At 45.5% G+C, this 26,012-nt stretch overlaps 1 protein-coding gene across 1 annotated transcript in view; it reads right to left on the bottom strand.

Moving 5' to 3' along the window:
- Positions 1-2,063: 2,063 nt before the first annotated feature.
- The window catches only part of TTBK1 (tau tubulin kinase 1), a 288,897-nt gene continuing 264,948 nt past the window's right edge, over positions 2,064-26,012 (bottom strand). The window contains exons 13-14 of the mRNA XM_019549020.1: positions 8,950-10,499; positions 2,064-4,650 (exon numbers count right to left, since the gene is read on the bottom strand). Of these exons, the coding sequence (XP_019404565.1) occupies positions 4,227-4,650; positions 8,950-10,499 (1,974 nt within the window). The 3' untranslated portion in view covers positions 2,064-4,226. The remainder of the gene's footprint in view (positions 4,651-8,949; positions 10,500-26,012) is intronic.

Genomic DNA, 26,012 nt, shown 5'->3' with positions numbered 1-26,012 from the left:
TGCTGCATGCACTCCTGGGAGAGGAGAATGAGGGGACATGTTATCCTCCCAGATCTGTGCACAGGATGAGGGTGGATGCAGGCTGCCTGTTGAGGGGTTCAGGGATCTCTGCCCCGCTGTCTTCTTCCTGGGTGCCTCCACAGCTCAGCCAGCAGGACCTGGCACAGGAGAGTGGAGCAGGGTGGGGACACTCAGTGCCACTACCACTGCAACTGGGAACCTTGTGCCAAGGTGAGGCACCTCTTGTCCATCTGGCAACAGTGGGGGACACAACTCCATGCCACCACCACTCTTGCTGCTGCTGTGCAGGCAGGGGGTGCCTCAATATGGTGACACAGCTGGTGTGGTGCTCCCAGCAGAGGTGGCAGTGGTGTCAGCACTGAGCCTCCTTTCTCTGCTCCTCCCTCCTGTGCCAGGTCCCACCCACTAGGCTGTGGGGGCAGGGCAGCAGGGTGGGAAGCCCCAAGTCTGTAGCAGGCAGCCAGCATCCTCCCCCATCCCCCATAGGCTCCATTCAGCTTCACTCCAACTGTGCCACCCAAAAGGAGAGGGGGCAGATTCCGGGCTCTGTTGCAGCAGCTGCCAGGTCCCATAGCCCTGGCAGCTGGGACCACCCTCCAGCAGAGTTGGGGAGGTAGGGGGTTAGGGATCAGGAGTCAAGGGCACCAACAGAGCTGAGGGGGCTGTTGGTCAGGAGTGAGGGGCACTGACATAGGCAGAGCAAGTCACCAGTGCATCAGAGCTGCTCAATGCCACAAGCAGTGGGGTGGGGCCGGGGCCGAGACAGCCACAGCTGAACCTGGTGAATCAAGGGGACAGAGGTAGTTCTAATTTTCCATGATTAAAAAAAAAATCAAATGCCAAAACATATAGATATTTATCATTTATTTTATTATAATGATTGAGGCACTGGTAGGCTTCTAAAGTGCTTTCAAATTGTTACTATATCAATAAAACATTGTGTTCAACTGACAGCTATATTTTATTTATTATATAGTGGCATTTCATTTTAATCACAGAAAACTGCAGATTTTGAGGGTTTTAATCAGAGAATTTTGTGTTTTAAACAAAGAATTTGGGATTTTTAAACAGAGAAAACCAGGATCCCAGAATTCATGAGAAACTGAGGTCTAACTGAATGAGGGAGCAAGAAATAGCACATACAGGCATACCTGAACTAGCTTTAACTTAGCCATCATGCCAAAATCAAGCCCACCAAAATCAAGTCCAAGACATGTTTAAACACCTAGCCCATGCTGAAATCAGCTGTTCCAGAGTCACTGCAGATAACAAAGCTACCTTGACGTTGGACATGCTTACACATGCTGCACAGAGATACCCTAGCATTAGCTGCTGCAGCCACAGCATAGGATCACCTCAGTCCTCCTCTGTGAAAGGGGCCACAAAAGCCATGTTCCTTCACAGAGAAGCAAAGGTGTCTCTGCAGAACTCTTACAAATCCATAGATCTTTATGGCAAGAAGGGAGCGGTATGATCATGTAAGGTGAGGTATTGCCTCACAGCAGCCAGAAACAGTCAGTGACTCTAGCATCCACATACTACTGCTGGTTGAACTGGCCCAAGCAGATCTTTAGATCTACCCCAAGTCATACAGAATGCACCTCTCCTTTGGCAAGCCATTCCACTGACTAGTTTATCTCGCTGTCAAAAAACTGTGCCTAATTCCTAGCCTCAATTTGTCCAGTTTCACCCCCTCCCTCATTCTAAGCCACCAAGCTTTGTTCTGCCTTTCTTCTGCTTGACAACAGAGGCCCCTGCTATCAGAAATCTCTTCCCAACACAGTTTTATAGGCCATGAAAAAAATCACCCCTTAACTGCCTATTGGATAAACTAAGTACATTGTGCTTCTTTAGTCTCTCACTCTGAGACAGGTCTTCAAATCACTCAAGCATTCTTGGTCTTTCTTCAAGCTCTTCCACTTTGTCCATGTCTCTTCTTCAGTGCATACACAAAATTGGAAATGGTATCTAACAGTGATCTCAGTGGTTCAAGTTAACAAAACATTTAAAAAAATAAATGAAAAGCCAGCTCTGCTCCCTCCTCCCCCCCCCCCAATTCTATAAGATACTGGATAAAATTCACATTTGTAGAAATAATAGATGTCAGCTTTTCCCTTCACCTTCTGGTTTCTTGGTCTGTATGCTACATTTAGCACAGTTTTTGGTTTTTCTCTAAAATCAGGAAGGTTAGAAACATACTTGAATCTGTGATTCTCACAATTTGAGGAGTAGGAGCTTGAAGAAAAACACCAAATATTGGGACATACAACACAATACTGGGTGCCAGTAACACAGGCAATGCTAGAGAGGTAATCCCATCCCATACATCTGCTGGATACTCCCCACATACCCAAGAAGTGTGTTATTTTCTTAACCACTGCATCACAGTTCCAGAGTCACTTTCTATCACTTCACATCCTAGAAGTGTGAATTACTTTCTTGTTTTCTAGAAATATATGGCCCTGCATTTGACAGTTCTAAAAGTGTGCTCCTCAAATGAGTCCATTTTTTTCATGCAAGCCAGAGTCCCAGCTCTAGTCTTCATGAAATCTGCAAATACTTACCCCAGCTGCAAGGTGCAATTGAGGGAGCAGGTGGACAGAGCCCACTGTTATTTTGATCTGCCACACTAAGTCCACTGCTGGGCAGTACTGAGGTGGCAACCTAATCAGCAGAGCTTGGGAGTTGCCCCCTAAATAGAGATGCATGGATCACTTTGCCCCCCTCACTAATTGTCTATTACTCTGCAACTCAGGCAGGCATTGTTCTATCAGTCATACTCGGGTCACAGGTCCACACCTTCTTCTCAGCCCTGAGGGCTAAAAAGTTTTGTTTGTTTGTTTTGTTTTTAAATGAGAATCAATATTTTGCTCTGAACACAACTGCATGACCATGGCCCTTAATCTACTCTGCACTGCTTGTTTCCCCTCAAAACCTGGAAGAGAAAGAAACCTATCCTCCCAGAATCAGCTGGCTGTACCCCCTAGTTTAGAAAAAATTAACAGGATGCCCACCAGGTACCAGAAAATCCCTGCCTACAAATCAGCAGCTTTCAGGCATGTAGTACAATAATCACCCCCACATCCTACTTTGAAGGGCAATTTAGAGTCACACTGCCAAATTCACAAACATTGGGAGCGTAACTATAGAACACAAGGCATTTAGATGCAATAGCACCTAAGCTAAAGGGATCCAGGGGCCACCCATATCTTTAACAAAGAGCTACAGCTGGTAGGGACTATGGGAACAGCTGTACTGAAACCCATTCAGCTCCGGAGAGACCCCTGTATGCTGGGGGCTGTAGCCTCCCCAAGTCACAGCCTGGTGTTAAATACAAAGGTGGTTGCAATCTGATCCTTTCTGCCAGTCAGCAGAAGCCCTTGGGTCCCTTGTAAGCTGTCAATGCAATCTGCTTCAGCACAAATACTCCTCACTGATCCACCTGCAGCAACATAAGTGTTGTTTTAGGGGTGGGACATTGAGCAGCAGTGCCAGGCTTCCTCTTCTGTAGGACACACTGGAGCAACTGGGAACTTATCACGTACAGCAGGGTTTCACCCCAAGGACACCCTCTCCAATCTGGTTCTCTGACTTGCCAGCTAGAACTCCCTGGAAATGGAAGCGAGTTTCAGGCCACTCCTCTCCTCTGGACTTATTATGACAGAGGTCAATTCATGCTACTCTGAAGCAGGTTAGCTGTTGAGACATTTGGTTGTAACCATTGCTGTCAATGATCAGGTATAGCACAGCATGAGAGGAACACTTCCCCACAGAAACACAAAGATGGGTTGGAGCCACCTCCAGTTCAGAAGCCCACTCCTCCAGGTGGATGTAGCACCTGCTCCCATAATCTTTGTACCTGTTTCAAAAGCTATTGGTATTGGTGACTCTGATATTGCTAACCGAGAAAGGATACTACAGAGGGACAAATGAGGGTCAGGCACTCGGCAGGCTGCCTGAGTCACTGCTTGGTGCTTTGCAATAGCAAGCGTGAGCTGTGGCCTGGATGATTCCCCTGTGAGAGACTCCATGGCTCAGAGGCCCCGTAGGAGCTGTATCGCGATGGCATGAGAGTGAGTGAAGTACTGAAGTACAGCTATTTGCTATACGCTTGTGGTTCTGGCATGTAAGGCTGTGCTGCAGCATCTCAAGTGTATACTATATGTAAAAGTTACCAAGCCTGAAGGGTTGGCAGCAGAAAACCATTATCTGACAGTGGCCTTGCCTTCCACGGACATTTGCCTTCCTTTGGTTGCTGGACTCTCAGTCTGGGTTTTCCCACTTTGTCCTTTTCTGGCTGTGCCCTGGGATGTTGGAGCATCTCCTTTCAGACCCCCTGGTTGGACTCTGGGCTGGGACCTGGGAGGAGGTTGAATTCGCTGAATGGCAGTCCCTGACCTATGCTGCCGAGATGGTGAAGGACTCTCCTTTCTGGACACCTGGCTTTTGGGGGAAGCACTGAGATTTTTTGGGGGAAGGACAGGACTCCTAGGGGGACCACAGCTGGCTGTCCTGGGGCTGCTTCGCAGGGGAGGAAGAGCAGGACTTGGTGAGGAAGGAGGCCAGTTTTGCATCTGCTTTGTTCGGGTGTCAGTGGACACACTCCCAGTTGGTCCCTGTGCATGAAGCCTGCAAGGAGAGAACAGAGGGGAGATGAGGAGACACCTCTGTACTAGGGTCTTGGCTACTTGCAGAGTTGGCAAAAATATTGCTAGGGAATCTCTCAACCACCAGGTGCTGGGAAAACTTGCCAGTTTGTGTGGCCTCAATATTGAACCAATAATAGAAGACTAAAGACAGGGAACCAGCATGTGCGCCATGTTTCTAAATCTTAGAACTGCAGCACTGATTCACATGCAGGCTTCTCTGTTCTGAATCTACAAAGTTCCTCTAAGGTTTTCAACCTTTTTAGACTTGAGGCACCTTTCTCTGGTTGAGAATCACTGCTCTAAGGCCTAATTTAGAAGCTTTTCTAATGCTGAGCTTATAGCACAGGCTCAGGGGTTGAGCCAGGTAGAGCTCTACCAGGCTCATGGTCTAGGAACTAAGAAGCTAAGCTAGTATTAACAAAGACTGATGAAACTTGGAAAAGATTTATCATATCTGATATGTAGGAAATGAGGAGGAGAGAGAGGTAGTTAGCCATGTTAATCTGAAGTCAAGTAGAGAACAGGGTAGATCTTATAGACTAATTAAATCAGAGATATATAGCATAAGCTTTTGTGACCCCAAGCTCACTTCATCACATACTATGCCATCTGACAAAGTGAGTACTGATTCAGGAAAGCTTATGCCAGTGATTCTCAACCAGGGTGCCTGTAGCAGGACACTGTGTGTGCCTGCCACTTTAAGGGCCTGAAGCTGGCAGCTGCCAGGTGCCTGATGAGGGCAGCCGTTTTGAACCTAGGGCTGCCCATATAGACAGGGCAGTTTTGCTGCTGGAGGCCAGGCAGCAACATTGCCTGGCTGCAGGGCTGCTGGTATCATCTGGAGGTAAGGGCAGGAGCCACTGGGATGGTTAGGAGGCTCCACTGGGATGGTTAGGATACAACCTAAAACTGCACCCTGCCAGGAGTGGGTGGCCTGGCGGGGCTCTCAGTGGCGTGGGAGCCCCCAGGCCTGTTACCACCCCAGTGAAAGAGCCTTACACCTTACACCCCTAGCCTTCACAACTGGGTGGGTTACCCCTTTGTAGGGTCTACAAGGTGGACCCCAGTGAGAGAGTGGGGCCATAGACTCGCACCTGTCTGGACATCCCCTGACTGGGGCCAGGATCGGTGCAGTCAAAGGGCCAGAGGCCCACCACAAGGAATGCCCAAGAGCTGAGGGCCTGGGGTACTGACTGGCCTGGAGGTAGGCCAGGGCTAGTGAGCCAAAGGTCCCGGGGGGGACCACACCCAGATGAGGAAGTAGTTCAGGGAGCTATGCTGCCCAGGCTGAAGGCAGATTAGGCCGCTGGAATAGAGGGATTGTAGAGGGGTTCAAACAGTAGGATCCTGGGGCCCAGTGAGGGGCCAGTGATTGTGAGAATTATGGATGCCATCTGTGAGGCTTGGGCTGTGGTGAAGGAGAGGAATGGAGCCACAGATAGCACCTCCTGGCATTGGGGCAGGAAATGGGCAGCCTCCTGCCTTATTAACAACAATTAATCAATTACCAACAGGCATGGTAGGTGAGAAGGTGGGTGGTTACCCCAGAAACAGGTGGGTGGGCCACAGTGAGATCAGCCCTGAGAAGGCCCCCTGTTACAGTGCCACAACATCCTGGAGTGCCTTGAGATCCTTTTAGGAGTGCTGAGGGAGGCCATGCAACGTTAACACAATTAGGTGTGCAAAATATGCCCAATAATTTCAAATAAGAACACACAGAGCACATCTATGCTTTGTCATATGGCGATGTTGCTATGGCACCGTGCTTAAAGCATGGTGCAGTAAGGGCAGTTACTGCATCATGTGCACAACGCACAGATTTTGCCACTACATTGGCATAATGGCACACTATGCTGGGGGGAGCATGTCACCATGGCAACATAGCTGGTGATTATATGTAAACCCACATGATCACTACTATGGGCACATCTACATATGCAAATAATCCGGGAGCAGTTTACTCTTGAGTAAACTACTGGAGAGTACTGGAGTAGTACTCCAGGGTACATGTCTACATATGCAGGGATGCATAAGCAGATTTGCTGCTCCTCGCAGCAGACTGCTCCCGCTCTCTGTGGCCCTGCTATAGGCCCCTGCAGCAGCCAGGGAAAGGTCTAGGCTCTACCTGGGCACTAGCCCAGGGTCCAAGAGACAGCTGTCTCCTGGAGGGGGCTGGGACATTGCTCCCTGCCCCGGGAGCTGCCTGCTACCAGGACAGGCTCCATCACTGAAGCCTGGGCAGAGGCAATGTCCCCCTGCCCTGGCAGAGGCAATGTCCCCCTGCCCTGGCAGCATTGAGTTCCCAGCCCCTGCTCCATGACTGTGGGGCCCAGGCTGGGAGAAATGAATCTCTCAACACCAGCCCCATGACCATGGAGCTGGCACTAGGAGCTAAGGATCTCTTATTTCCAGCTGACCATTCCTGATTTCCAGCTGACCATTTTGCATTTTCAGGTAGCACATTGTGATTACGGTCAATTTCTGCACAATAAGCATCAGCACATTCTGTTGCAGCATTTGTAGACACAGACCCTTACTGCATAGTAATTAGCTATACTGCACAGTAAAGCATCTCATGTAGACATGCTCATAGTGTTAAAAAAAATTCTGAACCACTGTAGCCGTTCTGAGTTCTGTGCAATAGAAAAATTACTGTATTTTCTGGCATTTTCTTGAGCCCTGAGCCTAACAAGGAGTGCCTTTAATCTAAAAAGGTTGAGAATTACTGGCTTATGTGTGATTTGTACCCCTCCCCCAAACCTTTCACATGGTGTTCATCTTCTGAACACTGCTGTCACTTCAGTAACAGAGATAATGCCATTAAGTGTGCAGAGCAGCCAGCACAATGTACTCTTGGCGCTCCCTCCTCCTTCCCTCCCTCTCCCCTCCATCCCTAACTCCTTTGCTCTGGCACTGGTGGGGCCTTTGGAATATATATCCAAGAGGAGAGTTGTAGCACATATCTGTACTGGTCCTTCTCCAGTGTGTGGGATCCACCCCAACTATACTCCTAGGGGGGAATACAGCTCTGTATCTATGCTGGAAACTGGCTGGGCACCGAGCAATTTGGAAACTCTGGATCTAGCTTTGAATGCTGAGTCCTCTGTGCGCTAGTCTTGTAGTAATAACACCCAGGGCAGGCCAATCCAGATGGCTTCAAGGCGAGACACAGTGGCCACATCTACACAAGATGCTGACTTTGCAATTGTTACTGCACAGTCATTTAGTACTTGTATAAACAGACAAACAGCTTTTTTGTGATGCTGACTGTGTAGTAGCTCAAGGCAACTGTGCAGCAGCAGCACATCACAGTTTCTGCCATGCAGTGCTACTGCGCAGTAGTCTCAGGCTACTGTGCAGTCAGTGCCTTGTGTAGACACAGCCAGCATAATGAAAGCTGAAGGCAAAATGTAACACAGTACTGAAACAGACAAAAGGACATGTGTAAGAAGACAGGGGGCAGGGATCCCAATGGTAAGGCCAGTTCAAGTCATTTAGAATAGGAGCTCTAGCCAGACTGAGCATAATAGAGTTGGGAGTGGATCCCATGCCAGGCTGAGTGAAAAAGTATTTGGAAAAGGCATCTCAGGGCTAGACTAATGGAGACTATTTGAGGAGGTTGGATCCCCACAGCCAGGCCAAGCACAAGAAAATTGAGGGGTTGATGCTATGACCCAGCCAGAAGAATTGAGGGGTTAAGGGGGTCTCCATGAACAGGTGGAGGGAAATGATGGGGTTAGATTCTATAACCAGGCTCAGTATTAAGAGGTCAGTGGGTTGATCCCACAGTTAAGCCAGGCGCAGGAGCATTGGGGGATGGGACTTACAGACAGACCAAGTGTAAGAGGGGATGGGAACAGACCCCTTGGCATGGCTGAGGTCAAGGGGGTTAAAGGATGGTCCCCAGGACCATGTGCCAGTGGGGCTGGAGGTGGATCACAGGGCCTGGCTGAAGAAAAGTGAGAGAGAGAGTATTTTCTAAGAGAAAATACCAACTGCCTTTATGTCACAGACTGTGTGTGTGATTTGTACTCCTCTCCCAAACCTTTCACATGGTGTTCATCTTCTGAACACTGCTGTCACTTCAGTAACAGAGATAATGCCATTATGTGTGCAGAGCAGCCAGCACAATGTACTCTTGGCTCTCCCTCCTCCTTCCCTCTCTCTCCCCTCCATCCCCAATGCTAAGGTAAGCACAAGGAGGCCTGAATGCCAAGGGTGAACAAATCTGAAGAAACCTAGAGACTATGATGCCTGAACAACAGAACTCCTGTTTTACCTGCTTGTGAGAGCAGTATCTAGTGGGGAGCTCCTTGGTATTAGTGGTGCAACTGCTGATGGGCTACAAAACTTTGTTGTCATTGGTGGTGTCTTCACGGGTGCAATGGGGCGCGGGATTCTGCTCTTCATGCTTAAGGTTTTTTCTTCCCTACCCAGAAAGGCAACTTTCTCCTCCTCTGCTTTTCTTGGGATGGAGTCATCAGAGTCATGCATGTCTTCTTCAGAGCCAGTGGCTGACAGGGTCTCTGAGGCCCGGCGCCTCTCATCACTAGAGGATGCTGAGGAGGATGTCCCAGAAGCCAATCTGAGGAGACGGTTCTGCCTCTTCTCCATCACTAGGCGAGCTAAGTCTGGATGTTTTGACCTCTTATAAAGTCTTTCTTTGCCTGAGAGAGAGGCTGAGAGCTCTGAGCCAGTGTCCTCTTCTGAGAACAAGATAGGAATCCGGCTTCTGTATCTGGAGCCCAGAAACTTCCTGGGGCCTTGCTTTGGTGCTTCATGGAGGTTCTCTGCTATGGGAATTGTTTTTTCAAGGACTATCTCTTCAGAAATAAGTTTACCAGTTTCTTCCAAATCCTGTGCAAGTTCCACTTTATCTTTGAGTTCGATATATTCCTCTTGAAGCTTGACTACACCATTAGGAAGTGATGGTTGTTCTCCTGTCATCTCTGAGGTTGTTTCAACATGATTAGCTGAGAAAGCACTGCTCTCTGTCTCTGCACCTTGTAAACCAGAATGCAAAGTCCCGTTTTCTACCAATACAGGATTTTCTTCCAGCTCTTCCTCGATGATCTCTTCAAACTGGCTGGGAGGACAGTAATCATCCTGCCTCACCAGCTGGCCACTGGACATTACATTTAGGTGGGTCTTTTCAGCAATATGAACAAATGTGCGCTCAACTTTGGTAAATGGGGAGGAAGTAGTAGCCACTGCAACTGGTGGTTTTGGTTCTGATTTAAGGACTGAGGACAGGGTCCCTGGCTCTGATACATCCAGCTGACTACCCATGGGTTGTGGCCGCTCACTCTGAGGTGTTAATGCAGCAAGAGTCCCTAGATCAACTTCTGGAGCCAAGTCTGCAGTAACAGGAGATTTCTTCAAGTCACCAGGTGAAAACAACACAAGCGTTTTTGAGCCTTCCTCCAGTTCCAAATCACCATCTGCAGTGGACGCTCGACCTTTGGACTCCTTCTGGTCATCTGCCAACAAAGTAGATGGGGCACCTTCCTGACTGTGCTCTGTGCTCTTCTGACTCGCATCACTGCTGGAACCACTGTGCATGTCAACCTCTTCTCCTAAATAACCAGCATCCTCCTCCTCCTCTTCCCCTTCTTCTTCTTCTTCATGTCTTCCATTCATTTCTAGATGTGGTTCAGCTTTGTAAGGAGCAGTCAAGACAACAGTTGAGAAGTCAACTTTTTTTATCCTTTGGAGGATCCTAGGCTTTTCCCTATAGTCTGATACGTCCTTTTTGAAGTCTTCATAAGGCAAACTTAAAGGCACCATCTTGGGCAGACCATTCATTTCAAAAGGCTTCAGAGCATACATCTGGAATAAGATAAACATAACAAAGAAAAAAGCTTAAAACCCAGATGAGCATCAGCATAGACATTACAACATGAACAGGAGTGAAGGAGGGTAATGTGAAACGCATCTATTCAACCCCTGGGGACCCCGGCTCCATTCTTAGCACAAGTACCATCTACAGACACTGGAGCTTTGCAAAGGTAGCATTTGGCAAAGATGTAACAATTCGTAAATGGAATTTATTTTTTTCTGTTATTATCCTGCATGGAACAGACCTGTCATAAATGTAAACTATGTTACCACACTGTGTTCTGTAGAGGGCAGACTTGCTGATATATTCCATAAGTGATATGGTCAAGACTGCTCCTCTTTCCTAAGAGCTTTCTTCTGACCAACCTTTCCAAAAATAGTGCAACAAGAGTTTTGCACAAGGATCAAGGGGACAACGTGTCCTTTCTTCAGCAAACAGATGCATTCAGCATCTTATTGTTGTTTTCAGCATTGCTTGGTTAGAAAGTATCATCCCCATAACGGCTGAGGCTGTCTTTGCCCTTGGGTCTTTTCCTATGCTCCTTCCTCTGTTTCTCTCTCCCTTTTCTGGCAATCTCTTTTCTGCATCTCCTTTCCCACAGAAACTTCTAATTTCCCCCAGTCCTTTACTAAATGATCAGCAAATCAATAGTTAAATGCTGACTTTTAAAATGTCTCTTAGACTTTGCTATTAACACCTGACTCAGGTTAATTAAAGGGCAGTGGAGTTCATTCCTTTGCCCAGAACTACTGTGACATCATATATTGATGTATGTCTGAGCTCTCTGCAGGCTTAGACACACATCACACAGTGATGACTCAGGTCATCTTTCTTTACAACCATGAAGGAGTGAAACAAATATATACAATTTAAAAAAGCATTTCTACAGAACCAAAGGATGACATTTATGTCACACAAATAAATGAACTGGGTGTTCACATCCTCCCACCTCCATTTCCATAACTGTTGTAAGATGCCTGCAAAACCTTGCCTCATTGAGCAGACTGGAATGAAGGCTCTCTCCTGGCATTCCTCATGGGACAAAAGTCACTGAAGCTTTCAACTTGAACAATATTGTTTCAAATTCTTTGTCAACATGCTGGGAATTCACACACAGGCAGCACAGAATAAATAAACATACTATGAACGCAAAACTTCAGGCACATATCATTAAATCTAGACTCAAGGTTATTAAGTGTCAGGTGGCTAGAGAGCAAACTGAGCTTTCTCCAACACTAGGAATGACATCTAGTCATTGAGTGTTCCAGTGTTTGCCTTTGCCTAGTTTCTCTTTAGAATCTACTTCCTCACTTTTCTTGTCTGTAGCCCCCTGCTCTGTGTTGCCTCCCCTTTTTCTATAGTGTGAACTACTGGGCAGGCTGGAATTGCCAATGCTGTATGGATTCTAAGCCCTACTTTTCTATGATTCGATGCTATTGGACTTCTAACCCAAACACAGATGAAGTGCTCACCTACCCTCTGTTTAGGTCTGTTTCTAGTTGTATACATGCAAGACAGCACGTAATGCACAGCAGATTACTTGTCTTTCTGCCTGAACTAGTATATTACCCTTCTTTCACACACATGTTCATTTCCCTATCAACTCCCCACTCTGACTACACCAGAGTGATTGCATCACCTACAATAACTTACTGGGTGCTTGGATTTTTATACCTGCTACATCCACTAACCTTAATTCATTGCATGCATACTTCTAAGTATTTTGTGCTTGGGAATACCTTCCTTGTTTACCAATTCATGGGCTGAGTAGAGGAGAACATCCCTTCCCCGCCTCTCCGCCAACATCCCCCAGAGTACAAATGGCAAACTGTAGCAGAAGAAACACTGAGAGCACATCTACATGTGCACAGTTACTGCACAGTAACCTAAAAATTACTGCACAGGATGAGCTGTGTCTATACATGCCTGCCGGTACTGTGCAATAACAATGGTGATGTATGCTAGGTTGGGTGCAAATTTGAAACCTGCCTGATGTAGGTATCAAATTTACATATGTGTAGATGCCTTACTGCACAGGAACACTTGACATGTAAGGTGCTGTAAGACAATTAACGTTGCATTAGTCACCTTAGGCTGAGTGGCCAGAGCCCACCATGCAGCGTGGCACGCTGTCACTGGATGCCACTTATTGCTGCAGAGTTGAAGCCACAGTTCCAGCAGCAGGGGAAGGGGGCAGCAGCACTGGCAGGGCTGCTGTGAGAGAAGTGGCATGCACTGCTGGGGGCTCCATGTGGCTCAGTCCCCTCGTGCTGCGCCCAGCTTCTCTCACAGGCAATGTCCTGGTGGCAGGGAAGCCCTGCACATGCCTGGAACAAAAGTATATGCGACAGGGAAACTGGCATCAGCAGCTGGGAGCAGACACAGCCCCAACCCTGCCCAGGCTTACTCCTTGGGGGAGGGAAAGCAGCATCAGATGCTGCAGACAGATGACACAGCAGCCCCAAACCTGCCTACCCTGCTGCCCCCTTCCCCTGAAGGGAGTCACGGGGGGGAGCCTTTCCCTGCTGCCAGAACTGCAGCTCCAGCTCTCCAGCAGCAGGTGACGCCCTATGTGCTTGGCTCCAACTACTGTCCTTGGATGGAAAGGAGGACCATGGGGAGGAGATTTTAGCTGGGGCTGGGGGTGTCCAGGGTGCTGACCAAGGCAGGCTGATGTGGTCACCCAGCAAGCTGCTTTGCATTGCATTAAGGTGTTAATGTCTGCACGTGTAGACCCCAGCCTAGAAACTGCTTATTGCACAGAAAATTACTGTGCAGTAAATGTACATGTAGACTCACCCAGCTAGTGATAACAATAATCTGGTAACAAACTTGGATCCAAGTGATTTTACTGAAATGAATATTAAGATCCAATATCATTTTAACATGTTTCCTTACCTGTGTTACTGATACCACCTGGAATTTAAAAAAAATTAAAGGCATCAAAAGTGTTATAGTGTGAGGCTGTATCTCCACTGAAGAGCTAACTTGGGTGATTGATACCCACATGTGACCATACCATTAACCCCAAGCTGAATACTTAGTGGTGCTGCACACACTTGTATGTGTTGCTTGAGGCACGTCATGGTTCTCTGTGCTGCAGTCAACTGAGCTGATGATTCTTTCCCAGTAATTGTCAGACAACTCATCTGTTCTTCTGGGCACATGGGGTAGAATGTGGGAAGGCACTGGAGGGCTATCAGTACTGCAGTGGCATCCAGTGGCAATGTAGGTGGGTCACAGCTTGCTTAACACCGAAAACACGGAACTTACAAGCCCAGCCAGGCTAGCTGTCCTCAACACTTAGCTATCCATCACTACCCAACTTAGACAAGGTGGGCTTGTATATGGACAATAGGAGGAACAGCACCCATGTATGAGCCCACCCTAACTCTTCAATACAGACATATTCAGACAGTGCCAAGAGCCAAACCTGTTCTCTAATTTTGGACCTGCCTTTAACTCCCTGAAGGATACTAAGAAAGTCATTTTTCTTCACTTATCTTATACTGACCTTTCTTTACAAAGCACCTTGAAATCTGTGAAAGCAAAGGAGGTGCTATCTAAGGAGATGCTGATGGCAGCACAGTGATCAAGCTTGCATCAAAAACTCCTTTTCATGGAACCATTCCAATATTTTTGTTCTCTTTGGTTCTGATTCTTTGAGAAAAGTACTTAACATGATCAATCTGAGCTTTCTTGAAGTTTCTAAAGCACCTTTGGTTCCAAAGTCAGGCAGACATTAATGAGCACTTCCAAAAATGGCTTTTTTTCTGGATGTTCTGAGTCCTACCTTACTAAAACATGACAAACATGCACTCACATGCAATGCTGCATGCTTGTTAGGCATGCTGTTTAGACAAATAGATTTTCCTGCAAGACTATCACAAAGATGTTTAAACATTGAACAAAACACAAGTCAGCACTGATACTCGCAGACCAGATATTGGCAGTGCCTAGCAAAGTCATCACTGGAGGGTCCCTGTGTGGATGACTTTTTCCACTTTACCCTGCAGTAGCACTCCAGTTGCCTCCACAAAGTATTTACAGCAGGAGTAGTCAAAGACATCAGCCATCCCCTGGTAAACTTTCCACAACTGAGGACATAGTGGTGTTGTTCCTGTCAAAGTCCCAGGGCAAAGATGAGAGCCCAGCAGAAGTGCCCAGGGATGGAAGGGTGAATATGTTCTGCTGCTGCTTCATTCTGGGGGACCATATGTGTCCATCCCTGCCTCTTTACTGACAATCTGGATGTTCTGCCCAGATATAGAGCTAAACCCACGGCTAGTGTAAAAGCAGAGTAGTGAGTACATCCTGGTCTTCTTGCTGTCCAAGGATCTTATTTCTAGCAAGGAAGAGTTTAAGCCATGGACCTCAGGCCTATCCAGAGAGGTAATAGATCTGGGAGTGTCTGGCACTTTAGGAGGGGCTGGGAATTAAGCAGCTAGGAGGGGAAGCTTTGTAGGTTCCTTGTGATGGGTCTGACAGAGATAGGATTAGTCTCCATGAGGATAAGCCAGGATGAGGAGTGCCTTAGCTTGCACTCCACAGTCCCTAGTGGAACTGCGAGGGTTCCAGAAAGCTCTGGCTACATGTCTTCTTGCCTCTGACTGGTACCAGATTGCCCCATCAGGACAACCTGCAGGAGAGCAGAGCTCATTCTTAGCCTTTCACAGTACTCTGCTGCACTGGGGCAATTCTGCCAGGAGCAGTCTGTGGCATGGGCAGCCTCAGTATGTGGCATGTGGTAGGCAAAGGAGAGGGCAGGGTAGATAGGGCAGGGAGAAAAAAACAAAGCAGCACATTGGGTATAGAACAGAAAGCAGAGCAGACAATCAGGAGGGGTGAAGGATCATAATGGAATTTGGGCCTTGTAAGGGGTTAATTTGTGTCATGCCGGCAAATATATAGTCTGTTCCCATTGATATATAGCATGTCTGGTGAACATGGAACCCAGAGTGCAGAGAGAAGCTCGCTGTGGTGGTCCAACTGATTTGCATGACAATGCAGCCTGTATCTTTGCTTCAATCTCTTTGCTTTAAAAATTTTAAAACATAGTAAGTTCAATCATTAATAACACATTGTGAAAATAGCTCAAGCCACTAAGCAGTACAAGTGCAAAAATAAAATCCATAAACACCAGGAAATGCAGCCTCTGTTCTATTTTACTGTATTCTGTTTTGATACAGGTTCTTATACCTGTTCGGTAGTATTCAAGTGTTTTTCAGCAGTGTGGTATACCACATGACTGTGCATCTTTCACATGTAAAACCAAATATTAGGGGCAATGTCTCCATAAATAGACACATGCTAAATCTATCATAATAAACACAATTCTGACCCCTACTGCTTGCAGTCTCACAATGATTTAACAAGCTCTAGGATTCATGCAATTTTGGGGGAGCCAAGTCAGAGAAAAAGAAACTCAAAATACTGTCCAACGCTGCCAACCCAGAGCCTATGAATCCCAATCTCAACCCTTCCACTGACTGCCATGATCCTTCTATGCATTCCAGTATAACAACTATGAATTAAGGCCTCGGTATGTCTGTTCTGGGGGAGGGAGAAGGGGGTGTAATTTATCATTTGGACATTTCAGCAGAAAGCTAACATGAGGTCATGTTATGCAGACTAGTCCCCTAATGTAAATATTAAGTCCCACATGCTTTGAAGGTAGTGTCTAAAATAAATACTCTGAATTCAGTACTTGTGTAACCCACGGATACAGTGGTATTCTGCATCACTGCACTTCCCTTCACATCCAAATCACCAGAAAAGTAGATATCAAGGGCTGAGCTCATAACCTACAGTATTATAGCTCAGGCAAATTTCACATTGGGTATAAGAGACATTACCTCAGTGGTTCTTAACCTTTTTAGACTCAAGGTAGTGCTTGATAGACTTGAAACACCCCTTGGAAAATGCCAGCTCTCAGTTTCAAGCAAGGCTCTTTAGGTAAATGTAATGTCTTTTATTAGACCAGCTAGATAATTGGAAAAATTGTTCTTTGTAAGCTTTCATGTACAAACACCCTTCTTCAGTCACAGGGAGAGTTTGTTATTTCTTTGTATTTTATCCTGGGTAGATAAATATAATAAATATCATAAAACGACTGGATACAAAAAATCATGGACTAAATATAGACATTGGCTTCATGGCTCATTATAACCTGTCTGCCATCTGATAACCCCACGTATGCTTGTCTGCATTTTACCAGCTCATTCTTCCCCCTCTTCCCCTCCCCTCCCACCCTATTGTCCTGCCGTGCATTTGCATTTTCACAGACTTTCATTTTACATACTAGCTTCCTTTCTACCCAGGAGAGAACACAAAGAAACAACAAACTCTCCCTGTGCCTGAAGAAGGGCTTTTGTACCCAAAAGTTTGCAAAGAACAATTTTTCCAACTATTTAGTTGGTCTAATAAAAGATATCACACTTACCTAATGAATCGTGTCTGCCTATGTCCTTAAACCAACAGAGCTATTACCAACAACTCGAAACCTCTTAGTTTGACTCTTTTTTGGCTACAGGAAAATAATACAGCAAATCTGCTGTTGCAAACAACTGAAAAAGATCACAATGGGGCAGATTGTTTATAACAGTATGGATTCCCATGTAAAAACTTTGGGTTTAGCTTGGGATTCATGTTTGCACACCTAACAGTGCTAACATTGTGCAATACCACACACATCCTTAAAAGGCACCCTAGGATCCCCTGGCACCCAGGTTAAGAATCACTGCGCTAGACAGAAGGGCACCATGTTTTTATCCTTGGTGGACCACTTTCCTCAATTTGCAAGACACATTGCCATTGAAATAACCCAGTATACTCTGGCACACTTGTTGGCTCATCTTCATCTTATGGTCTACTGTCACTTTCAGGTTCTTCTCTGAAATACTGCAGACTAACCATTCATTCCCTAGTCTGTATATGTGCATGCACTTATTCTGTCCCAAGTTCAGGCCTTTCTATTTGTCTGTGTTGAATTCCATCGGATTAATTGTGTACCATTTTTCCAGTCTATCCAGGTTATGCTGGATTTTAGTCCTGACCTCCAGAGTGTCTGCAACACCACCCAACTTGGTGTCATCTGCAAATGTGCCAAGCATGCACATAATTCTATCATCCAAATCATCAATAAGTATGATGAACAGTACCAAATCCAGGACAAACTTCTAGGGAACGCCACTTGATATCTCCTCCTAACTAGACACTGAACCATTGATAACTGCTTGAACAAAATGATCCAGACAGTTACGCATCAATGTTACAGTACCTTCATCTAGTCTATATTTTCTTAGCTTGTTCATGAAAATGCTTTGGGAGAAAGTGTCAAAAGCCTTGCTAAAGTCAGGGTGCATCACATCCACTGCTCTCTTCACATCCACAGAGTCTGTCACTTGATCATAAAAGGAAGCTGGTTGGTCAGGCATGATTTACTCCTGGTGGCTGTTCCTGATCACCTTGTTCTCCTTTAGTTGCTTGAGGACCTGGTCCATAATTGATTTGATATTTCTATGGATAACATGAATAGCTGCAGACATCATTCAGCTAGCCAAGTTTCTTACATCTGCACTATAATGATCATACATCAGCTTTACACAATAAATGGTTCACCCTCCACTACACAGCAGTCTTGGAGAAATACCTCTTGACATGAAGGGGACACAGGTGATTATACTGAACAGAATGACAAATACACTCCATTTTGTAATATATAGTCTTAGAACAGATTTCCTTTGTAGTGACCATCGAAGAGTATTGTTTAATTTTAAGAACTCCTGAAAATGGGGTAAATAAAACTTCAAAGCTCCTAACATCCAAATAAATCACAGAATCATATGAAAACTGGGCTGGAAGGGACCTCCCTTAGGAGGTCCCATCTTGTTCAGCCCCCTACTCAAGGCAGGATCATCTCTATTCAAATGATCCTAGAAAAGTGTTTGTTTACCTCACCAGGGTAGGAGTGCTCAACCACCTTCTGTGAGCCAAAGGCAGCAGACAGAGCTGGGAAATTTGGTGGCAGGGGAGTGTTGGCAATTAACATTGCCACCACTACCCCACTGCCAAATTTTCAAGCCCCATGTGGTTGAATCAGGCTGGGCTGGGCCTCTGCTGCACAGCCAGATCAGGCCTGAGCTATTGCCATGCAGCTGGATTGGGTTCTGGCCATGACTGTCCTGCTCACTGGATTGGGGTTCCACCACTCCCACCATGCACCAGACTGGGCCTACCAGCCAGATCCAACCCATAGACAGACATGGCACTGCCAATCTGACCCATGAGACAAAAAGTTTGAGCACCACTGGTCTAATCCATTCTTAAAGGTGACTATAAAAGACAAAAATATATATAGGCTGCCTGTTCTCTGGCCTTGTCTTCTGTATATCTTCCCTTGGCTTTGTCAGTGTTGTCTTTCTCTGACTTTTCTTTTTCAAAACCTTCACATCATCACAAGCCTGTTGGAAGTTGTCGACTGACAGCTAAGAGTCCTGAATGTCAGAACCCCAAAGCCTGCCTATAAGTTACTGCAATTTGGTTAACCAGGGTGTGTCTACACATTCATTAATGCACTGTAATTACAACACATTAAGTTTAGTACCTGTAAGAACAGGTACTAAATGTACTGTGATAGGCACTACTGCATATTAGCCTAGATGAGACTTCATTAGACTAAGTTTACAACAACAGGCACATTAGCATGGTTTTTGCCAGCTGCTCTAATGCGCAGTAGAAATTAGTCTAATGCACATTAAGCATCTTGTGTAGACACACCCACAGAGTGGCATCTTAGGAAAAACATATATCACTAGTTAAGCATGAGCCTATAGTCAACACTATTTTCTAGAAATCAAAGAGACTTTACCATTTAAACCTGTAGGTATTAAGCACAGAGGAATCAGCACTGTACCACAGTTTAGAGGAACACTGAGATTGAGCCTAGCTTACCTGGGGTCTGCAGAGAATCTCTTGGGAAGTGCAAGTGATGAGCCCTGTCTAATAACAGAGATCTTCCATCTCCTTGCTCTGCTTCCATGCCCCAGTGGGTCAGGATGGGACACAGCAGAAGCATCTTCCCATAAATTTAAAGGAGAATGGGTAAAAAAAAACAAAAAAACAAAAATAACCCAGCCATCAGGAGGTTTTGTGTTTGATTCTTTAATAAGGTTTTGGTAGTATACAAGCTTTTCAGATTGTCTGAATTAACGTACACGGATTTTAAAAAAGGCACAAAGTCCATTGCACAGCTTCTGTTTTTGTTTTTTTTTTGTTTTTTGATGAAATTGCTCATTTTTTGTGATTTCAAGTGTAGGATTTTACAGTACTCTGCAGCATTTACAGCATGTTCTACATACAGGTATTCAGCGCATGCTTTTATACAGGAGATAGAATTCAAATTCTCTCTCAGTATCTCTATATACATAATAATACAATTCTTTTCTTCTGAAAAAAAAAACTTTAAATTCTTTCTTGCATGCTTGATGTGTTAGAAGAATAGTGCAAGCATATAATACAGTGTTATTGCAGTACAAAAAGGGGGAAGGTGTTTGCCTTAGGCGCTAAAGGGAGTAGCTACAGGAAGGATAAAAAGACTCAGGGAAAAGAAACTTTGGACCCCTTCAGACAGCTTGGTCCTTCCAAACCAAACCTTATTCATTAGATCCTTTAGAGGTACAGTAGGCAATTCTCCCCCTGAGGTGGATTTCCGAATCTTCAAGGTCAACAACAGGCAGGAACTCCTGCCCAACTGATGAACGTTTGTCAGGAGGGCTCTGAAGAAGTTATTTGTCCTGGAGGGTTTCATGAAGAGGACTTTCCCCAAAACAAGTTCTTCATGCAAGCCCAAGACCCACAAACTGAACTTTTTAAAACAAATAGGAAGCACACCTATAGTCTTTGTACAACACCTTAGAAGTTAACTAGATTAAGTAATTACATCGGAAGTTTCAAATTCTGCCTCCTCTGAACAGAAGTGACTTCAGGAACAACACTTGTTTCTTAACAGTTTTACAGCAAGTAAATGATTTGGACTTGATCCTGTTTAGCAGCAACAGAAGTGCAACAGAGAGCTTTTGGCAAAGTGAGATAATGCAAAGGAAGGATATGCTAGTCCCTGAGATTTATCATGGGAGCTGGAAAGTCCAGGAAACAGAAAGAAAGTTCCCAACATGATTTCAATCATTGTAGTGGGGACAGAAAGAAGCCTTAGTCCTGAGAGATACAGATGGCAAATCAACAGTAAGAGGTTTAGTCCGTCCTTTCTGTAGTAGCTTTTAATTGGATATTATTGGGATCTTAGCATATCCTGAAAGTGGCATTATCCTTTGCCAACACAGACAGAGCTTGTTTGAAACTGGGAAATCCAGCAAATTTTATTCTATCACGTGGAAAAGCTAGAGTCTGAGTGTCTGAAGCAAATCTTCAAACCAGCTTTACAAAGTGTAACAGAAGCAGGTGTACTCTCATTGTAAGTAATTCCGTGGAACTGCCAGCTTTGCTTCCAGAAGCTTGTTATTCCAACGCTTGGTATCTTGTGTCAGAGAAGTGTTCTCCATTCCCAGCATCTTACCATCAGAAGCTCCACAGCCCTTCTCTTGCTCTTTCTACACATACATGCCATGTCCATTACTGTGCTGGCTCCTCTCTATTTGTGTTCTTCATGTGTTGCTAGACTTGCACCAGTTTTTCAGCCGCTTGGAGAGAAGTGCTAGATCACTGAAGCTGATGCACCCACCTTCTAACTTTCTATTTCTCAAGCTATAATTCTGTCCATGGCAGTCTGAGACATACCAGCATGGAATGACTCATCACCACTATCCACCAGAGACTCAGCAAATGGTGAGAAAAGTGGAAGTAAAATTAAATTACATACTGTTCTAGTTCTTAATTGTAAAGGCAACTTGAAAGAAACAAGAGAGAGGAAGAAGAAAAATTTTGAAAGTCCCAAGTAGTAAAAACAAATATGTCAGCATTGCTGATCAAAAACCTGATCTGGCTTTCCTCAGGGCAGACTGAGCTGAAGGGGTAAGGTGTCCCATTAGAATCCTCCTTATTCCATTGGTAACATAGAATAGCCTTTGCAGTGAGTATGTTTCATGTTGGCAGATGCCTGCCTGCACTCACCTGCAAAGCTGATTACAGGGTTGAAAAGGAAGCTCTAGTAATTCTTATAAACCAGGTGTCCTGGGTGACAGGAGCCAACATGAAACACTTTGCATACTAAAAAATAAAACCTCAAGGCATAAAGTAATTTTTTTTCCTGAACCTATTAAGTTACATGCAGGTGAATGTAAAATGGAGATTATTTTCAACCCCCGAGTTACATAGTTTAGCAGCTTGTTAAAAATGTACATTCATTGTAAGATCATTTTATCAATGGCCAGTGTATTACAAAGAAGTAATTTCAACACATCAAATAATATTTAGAAATATTTCCTATACCTTTGTGCTGTCTTGTGCAATTCAGATCTGCACTTTACAGTGACCCAAAGAGCACATGGTACCAGAATGCAACAAGGAAAGGAAGGAAGTAGAACACTGATCAGCCTTATATAATAATAGCACAGCACAAAATATTTTTTAAGTTCATATCCAATATTCAACAAGTAACAGTTTCATCCTAGCATTCTGCCATTGGTTGATGGTAAATGGAAAAATAAAGATGCTAAAGATTCTGCATGAACAAGACTGAAACAATTTGCTCTAACCTGTACACACAAATTGGATGCCAGATATTCTGCTCTAACCAGACACCTCAAGAATACTACCTTCAGTTTGACAACGGTAATTTCTTTGCCCTAACCCTTTGAGTAGTTGCACTTGTGTACAGAGGCCCACTTGTACTGCTTGAACAGAAAGCCAGTGATACACCTCTTTAATAAACATAGCTACTCATACTTCATGTGTAGCTCACAGGCACATAACGTACATCCATACAATCAGAAATAGAGCTCCACGCAGCAAAACAACCCATCACCACCATGGGGGCAACGGTGAAAAAGGAGAGCATATTTGACGTATCTTGGTCAGCCTCTCTAGTAAACCAATTGCTCTGTGGAGAGAAAGAAAATGGAAGGCAGCCAACTCAGGAAGAAAGGCACCCCATGTTTTCAAATATTTGAAATATTTGGGGTCATTATTTAGCAGGAACAGCAACTGAGGTTTAAGAATTTCTCCACCTGTCATGATATTCAAGGCTTCAGGCCTTGTCTGCCTGAAAGCACAACCTCACTTTCCTCAGAAAACCTCTTACAGGCTGGCACTTCTTTTATCCCAAATCAGTGCTAGACAATGGCTGACCATTCCCTCCATACACTCATTAATTATTTAGCACCACAAAGCTCCATCTTGAATTTATTAGGCCTGGGCTGCCCAACTGACGCCCTGCAGACTACATCCAGGGATTATCATGCAGTCTGTGGGCTCCTGCCTGGCTGCCACTCGCCACCATTGGTCCTACTGCTGTAGTGGCCAGGGTCTCTGAGGCAGGGCAGCATGGCATGAGAGGTCTCTGTGTGAATGGTGTGTGTGTGGGGGGGGGTGCTTTGATTACCCATGAAGCAGTGCTGGCAGGAGACACTGGCAGCAGTGAGAGCGAGGATGATGTCTCATGCTATTTGCATGATGGCCCTGGGAGGGGAATCACACTGCCTACATGGTGGGGTCTTGCAGGAGGGAGTGCTTGCACTCTATCAGATGACAAGGTAATGACACAGGATTCAGACAGGAAGCTCACATAGTAGCAGAAAGATTCCATCTAGCCCTCCCACCCCCACCCTCAAGGAAGAGATTCCAATTTCACTTAACCAAGTGAATTCAATGCAATGGATTTACTTCGCCACCTAGATAAGCAAGATAGGTGAAATCCCTACCTATCCTTGCTAGATTTTTCAAGTGCCACCACTAAGCACTTAAACTCAAAACATCAGCAAATTAACAGATAACAGTATGAGGAAGAAGAGCTTTAGAAAATGAATATCTACAGAAAAAAGAACACAGTGATAGCATCAGTGCTGGTTTCTGATACTCGTGTTGATAGGGTTCCTATCTAGGGGCATCACAATACTAAAAGTGATCTCTCCTAGTATTTAGTATTTTCCAACTTATTTGCACAGGATCATGGCACTGGATACATGAGTGCATTTTCATGAGGTAAACAGGAATTCCTTGCCATGGTGGTCAATGAAACCCCATGATGAGTCAGGGTAGATATCCCAATGTCCTGCACAAGTTCTAACTCTAGTAACTTTGGTGAGACTGCAGCTAGAGTACTGCCTCCAGCTCTGGGCACTGGACTTCAACAAGGACGTGGAAAAGCTTGAGACAGTCCAGAGAAGGGCTACCCGTATGATCGGAGACTTGCAAGGCAAGCCATATGAGGAAAGACTGAGGGACTTGGGACTCTTCAGCCTAAAAAAGAGAACACTGAGAGGGGATTTGGTAGAAGCTTACTGCTACATCAGGAATATATCAAGGGCTCGGCGACCAACTGTTCACCATGATACCCTTGGGGAAAACCAGGAGTAACAGCCACAGGCTCCTGGAAAACCATTTCCGGCTTAACACTAGGAAAAACTTCTTCACAGTTATAGTGTCCAGACTGTGGAATAAACTCCCTCCAGAGGTGGTGCTATTGCCTACCCTGGAAATCTTCAAGAGGAGACTGAACAGTCACCTTCCTGGGGTCACCTGACTACTAGGGCTGTGTGAAATTTCACCAGGTGTTTTGTTTTGATGCCATTTCAACTTGTTTTGAGCTTGAAACAGCAAAATTGAAACAAAAGGCCCCAAAACTAAACGAGGGCAGTCGAAACATTTCAAAAGTTTCAAAACGTTTTGAGTTTTGAAGCTGGGCTTGCTTGCATGGAAACAGAAACTAAGGAGAGGGAGAGGGGGGAAGGACTGCTCTGATATTGACATGTGTAGCTGGCCAGTGACTGATCCTTCCCTGAGGTCCCTTCCAATCCCAGTGCTCTGGGGGAGGGACGGAAAAACAGCTGTGCCTTAACACACACAGTCACATATCATGAGTTTTGCTTGTCAGTAGCTTGAGGTGCAGTTTCCCAGAAACCCCTGCACCTACCTCCTTGAAACTTGGCAGGTTTTGTGGCCTCAGCAGGGGCTACCAGGCCTGCTATTTTCACCCCCCTTTGCCTTCACACTTACAAGTGACATGAGTTTTGCTTTCAAGACATTGAGGTGCAGTTTCCTAGAAACCCCTGCACCTATCTCCTTGACACTTAGCAGGCTTTAGGCCCTCAGAAGGGGCTACCATCCCAGCTGTTCTCATACAAATCTGACAAGAAATGACAAAGTTATAGGCAGTTTTGTGTTTCCCCATTATAGCCTATGGGCAAAATGTTGAAACAGCATTGACACGTTAAAACAGTTTTGACGAAAAGAAATGAAACAGAACAGCACTTCAAAATGAAACAAAGCTCAAAACAAAACAGTGTCCCACCAAAATGTCAAGATGAAACGGTGCCATTTTGTACAGCCCTGCACCTGACCCGTTATCTTTCCTGCCTAGTGCAATGGGGCTGGACCCAATGATCCAGACCCTTACAATCTATGACTTTATTAATCTATAATTACATTCTACCTCCTAGAATTTGCCCTGACAATCACATTCTTGCTCATCTCTGGAACTTTCATAAAGTCTTCTGTAGTGGCTTTGTGTAGTGGCTGTTAAATAGCTCATTCTTCTCTAACATTAGCTGCATTTCAATTGCAAGAGAAGAAAATCCAATAAAACATCATATCCATACTTTGTAAAGCACTTTGGGATCATTTGCATTGAGAGGTGTTATAGAAAGGTAAAAATAATACATATTTAGTAGTGATAATAATAAACACATTGTAGACTATGCTTTTTAAAGCTCAGACCGCTTTGATCTCTCTCTCTGTGGTGTTGTTTTGAGAACTCAAAAACAAGAAGGAATAGCCAGTAGGGTAACTAAAGGACCATGGTTATTCTCCCTTCCTCTGGCAGAGTGGATGGAAGAGGGCTTAATCTGCCACTCGGCAGAGGTCGGGGAGGGCAGACGGAGCCGCAGTCCCCTGGAGGCAGAGAGGGTAGAGGGGAAAATAACCCCTCCCTGCCCCCTCTGTGTCAGGGGCCACACTGGCCCATGGCTGCAGTAGTAAGGGGGCCGCCTGGCAGATGCAGCTCGGGCCCCTCCAGTGGGACACGGACACTGGCCACACCCCTCCAGCACAGCTTCCCTGCAGCCCCCAGCTCTACAGCCCCCAGCTCCTGGACTAAGCAACTGCAGGCATGTGCTCTCATGTCTGTGAAGTTACAAACTGGTTCAGCCTAGCCAGGTTAGACTAACCTGAAAAGGTTGAACCATAGTTTCATAGTTTCTAAGGTCGGAAGGGACCTGAGTAGATCATCTAGTCCGACCCCCTGCCATGGCAGAAAAGAGTACTGGGGTCAAACGACCCCAGCAAGGTGTTCAGCTAGCCTCCTCTTAAACACCCCCAGGGTAGGAGCCTGC

The sequence above is a fragment of the Crocodylus porosus genome, unplaced genomic scaffold (genome assembly GCF_001723895.1).
Source record: "Crocodylus porosus isolate Cpor-Errol unplaced genomic scaffold, CroPor_comp1, whole genome shotgun sequence".
Classification (NCBI taxonomy): domain Eukaryota; kingdom Metazoa; phylum Chordata; order Crocodylia; family Crocodylidae; genus Crocodylus; species Crocodylus porosus.
This window is presented reverse-complemented; position numbering and strand designations above follow the sequence as displayed.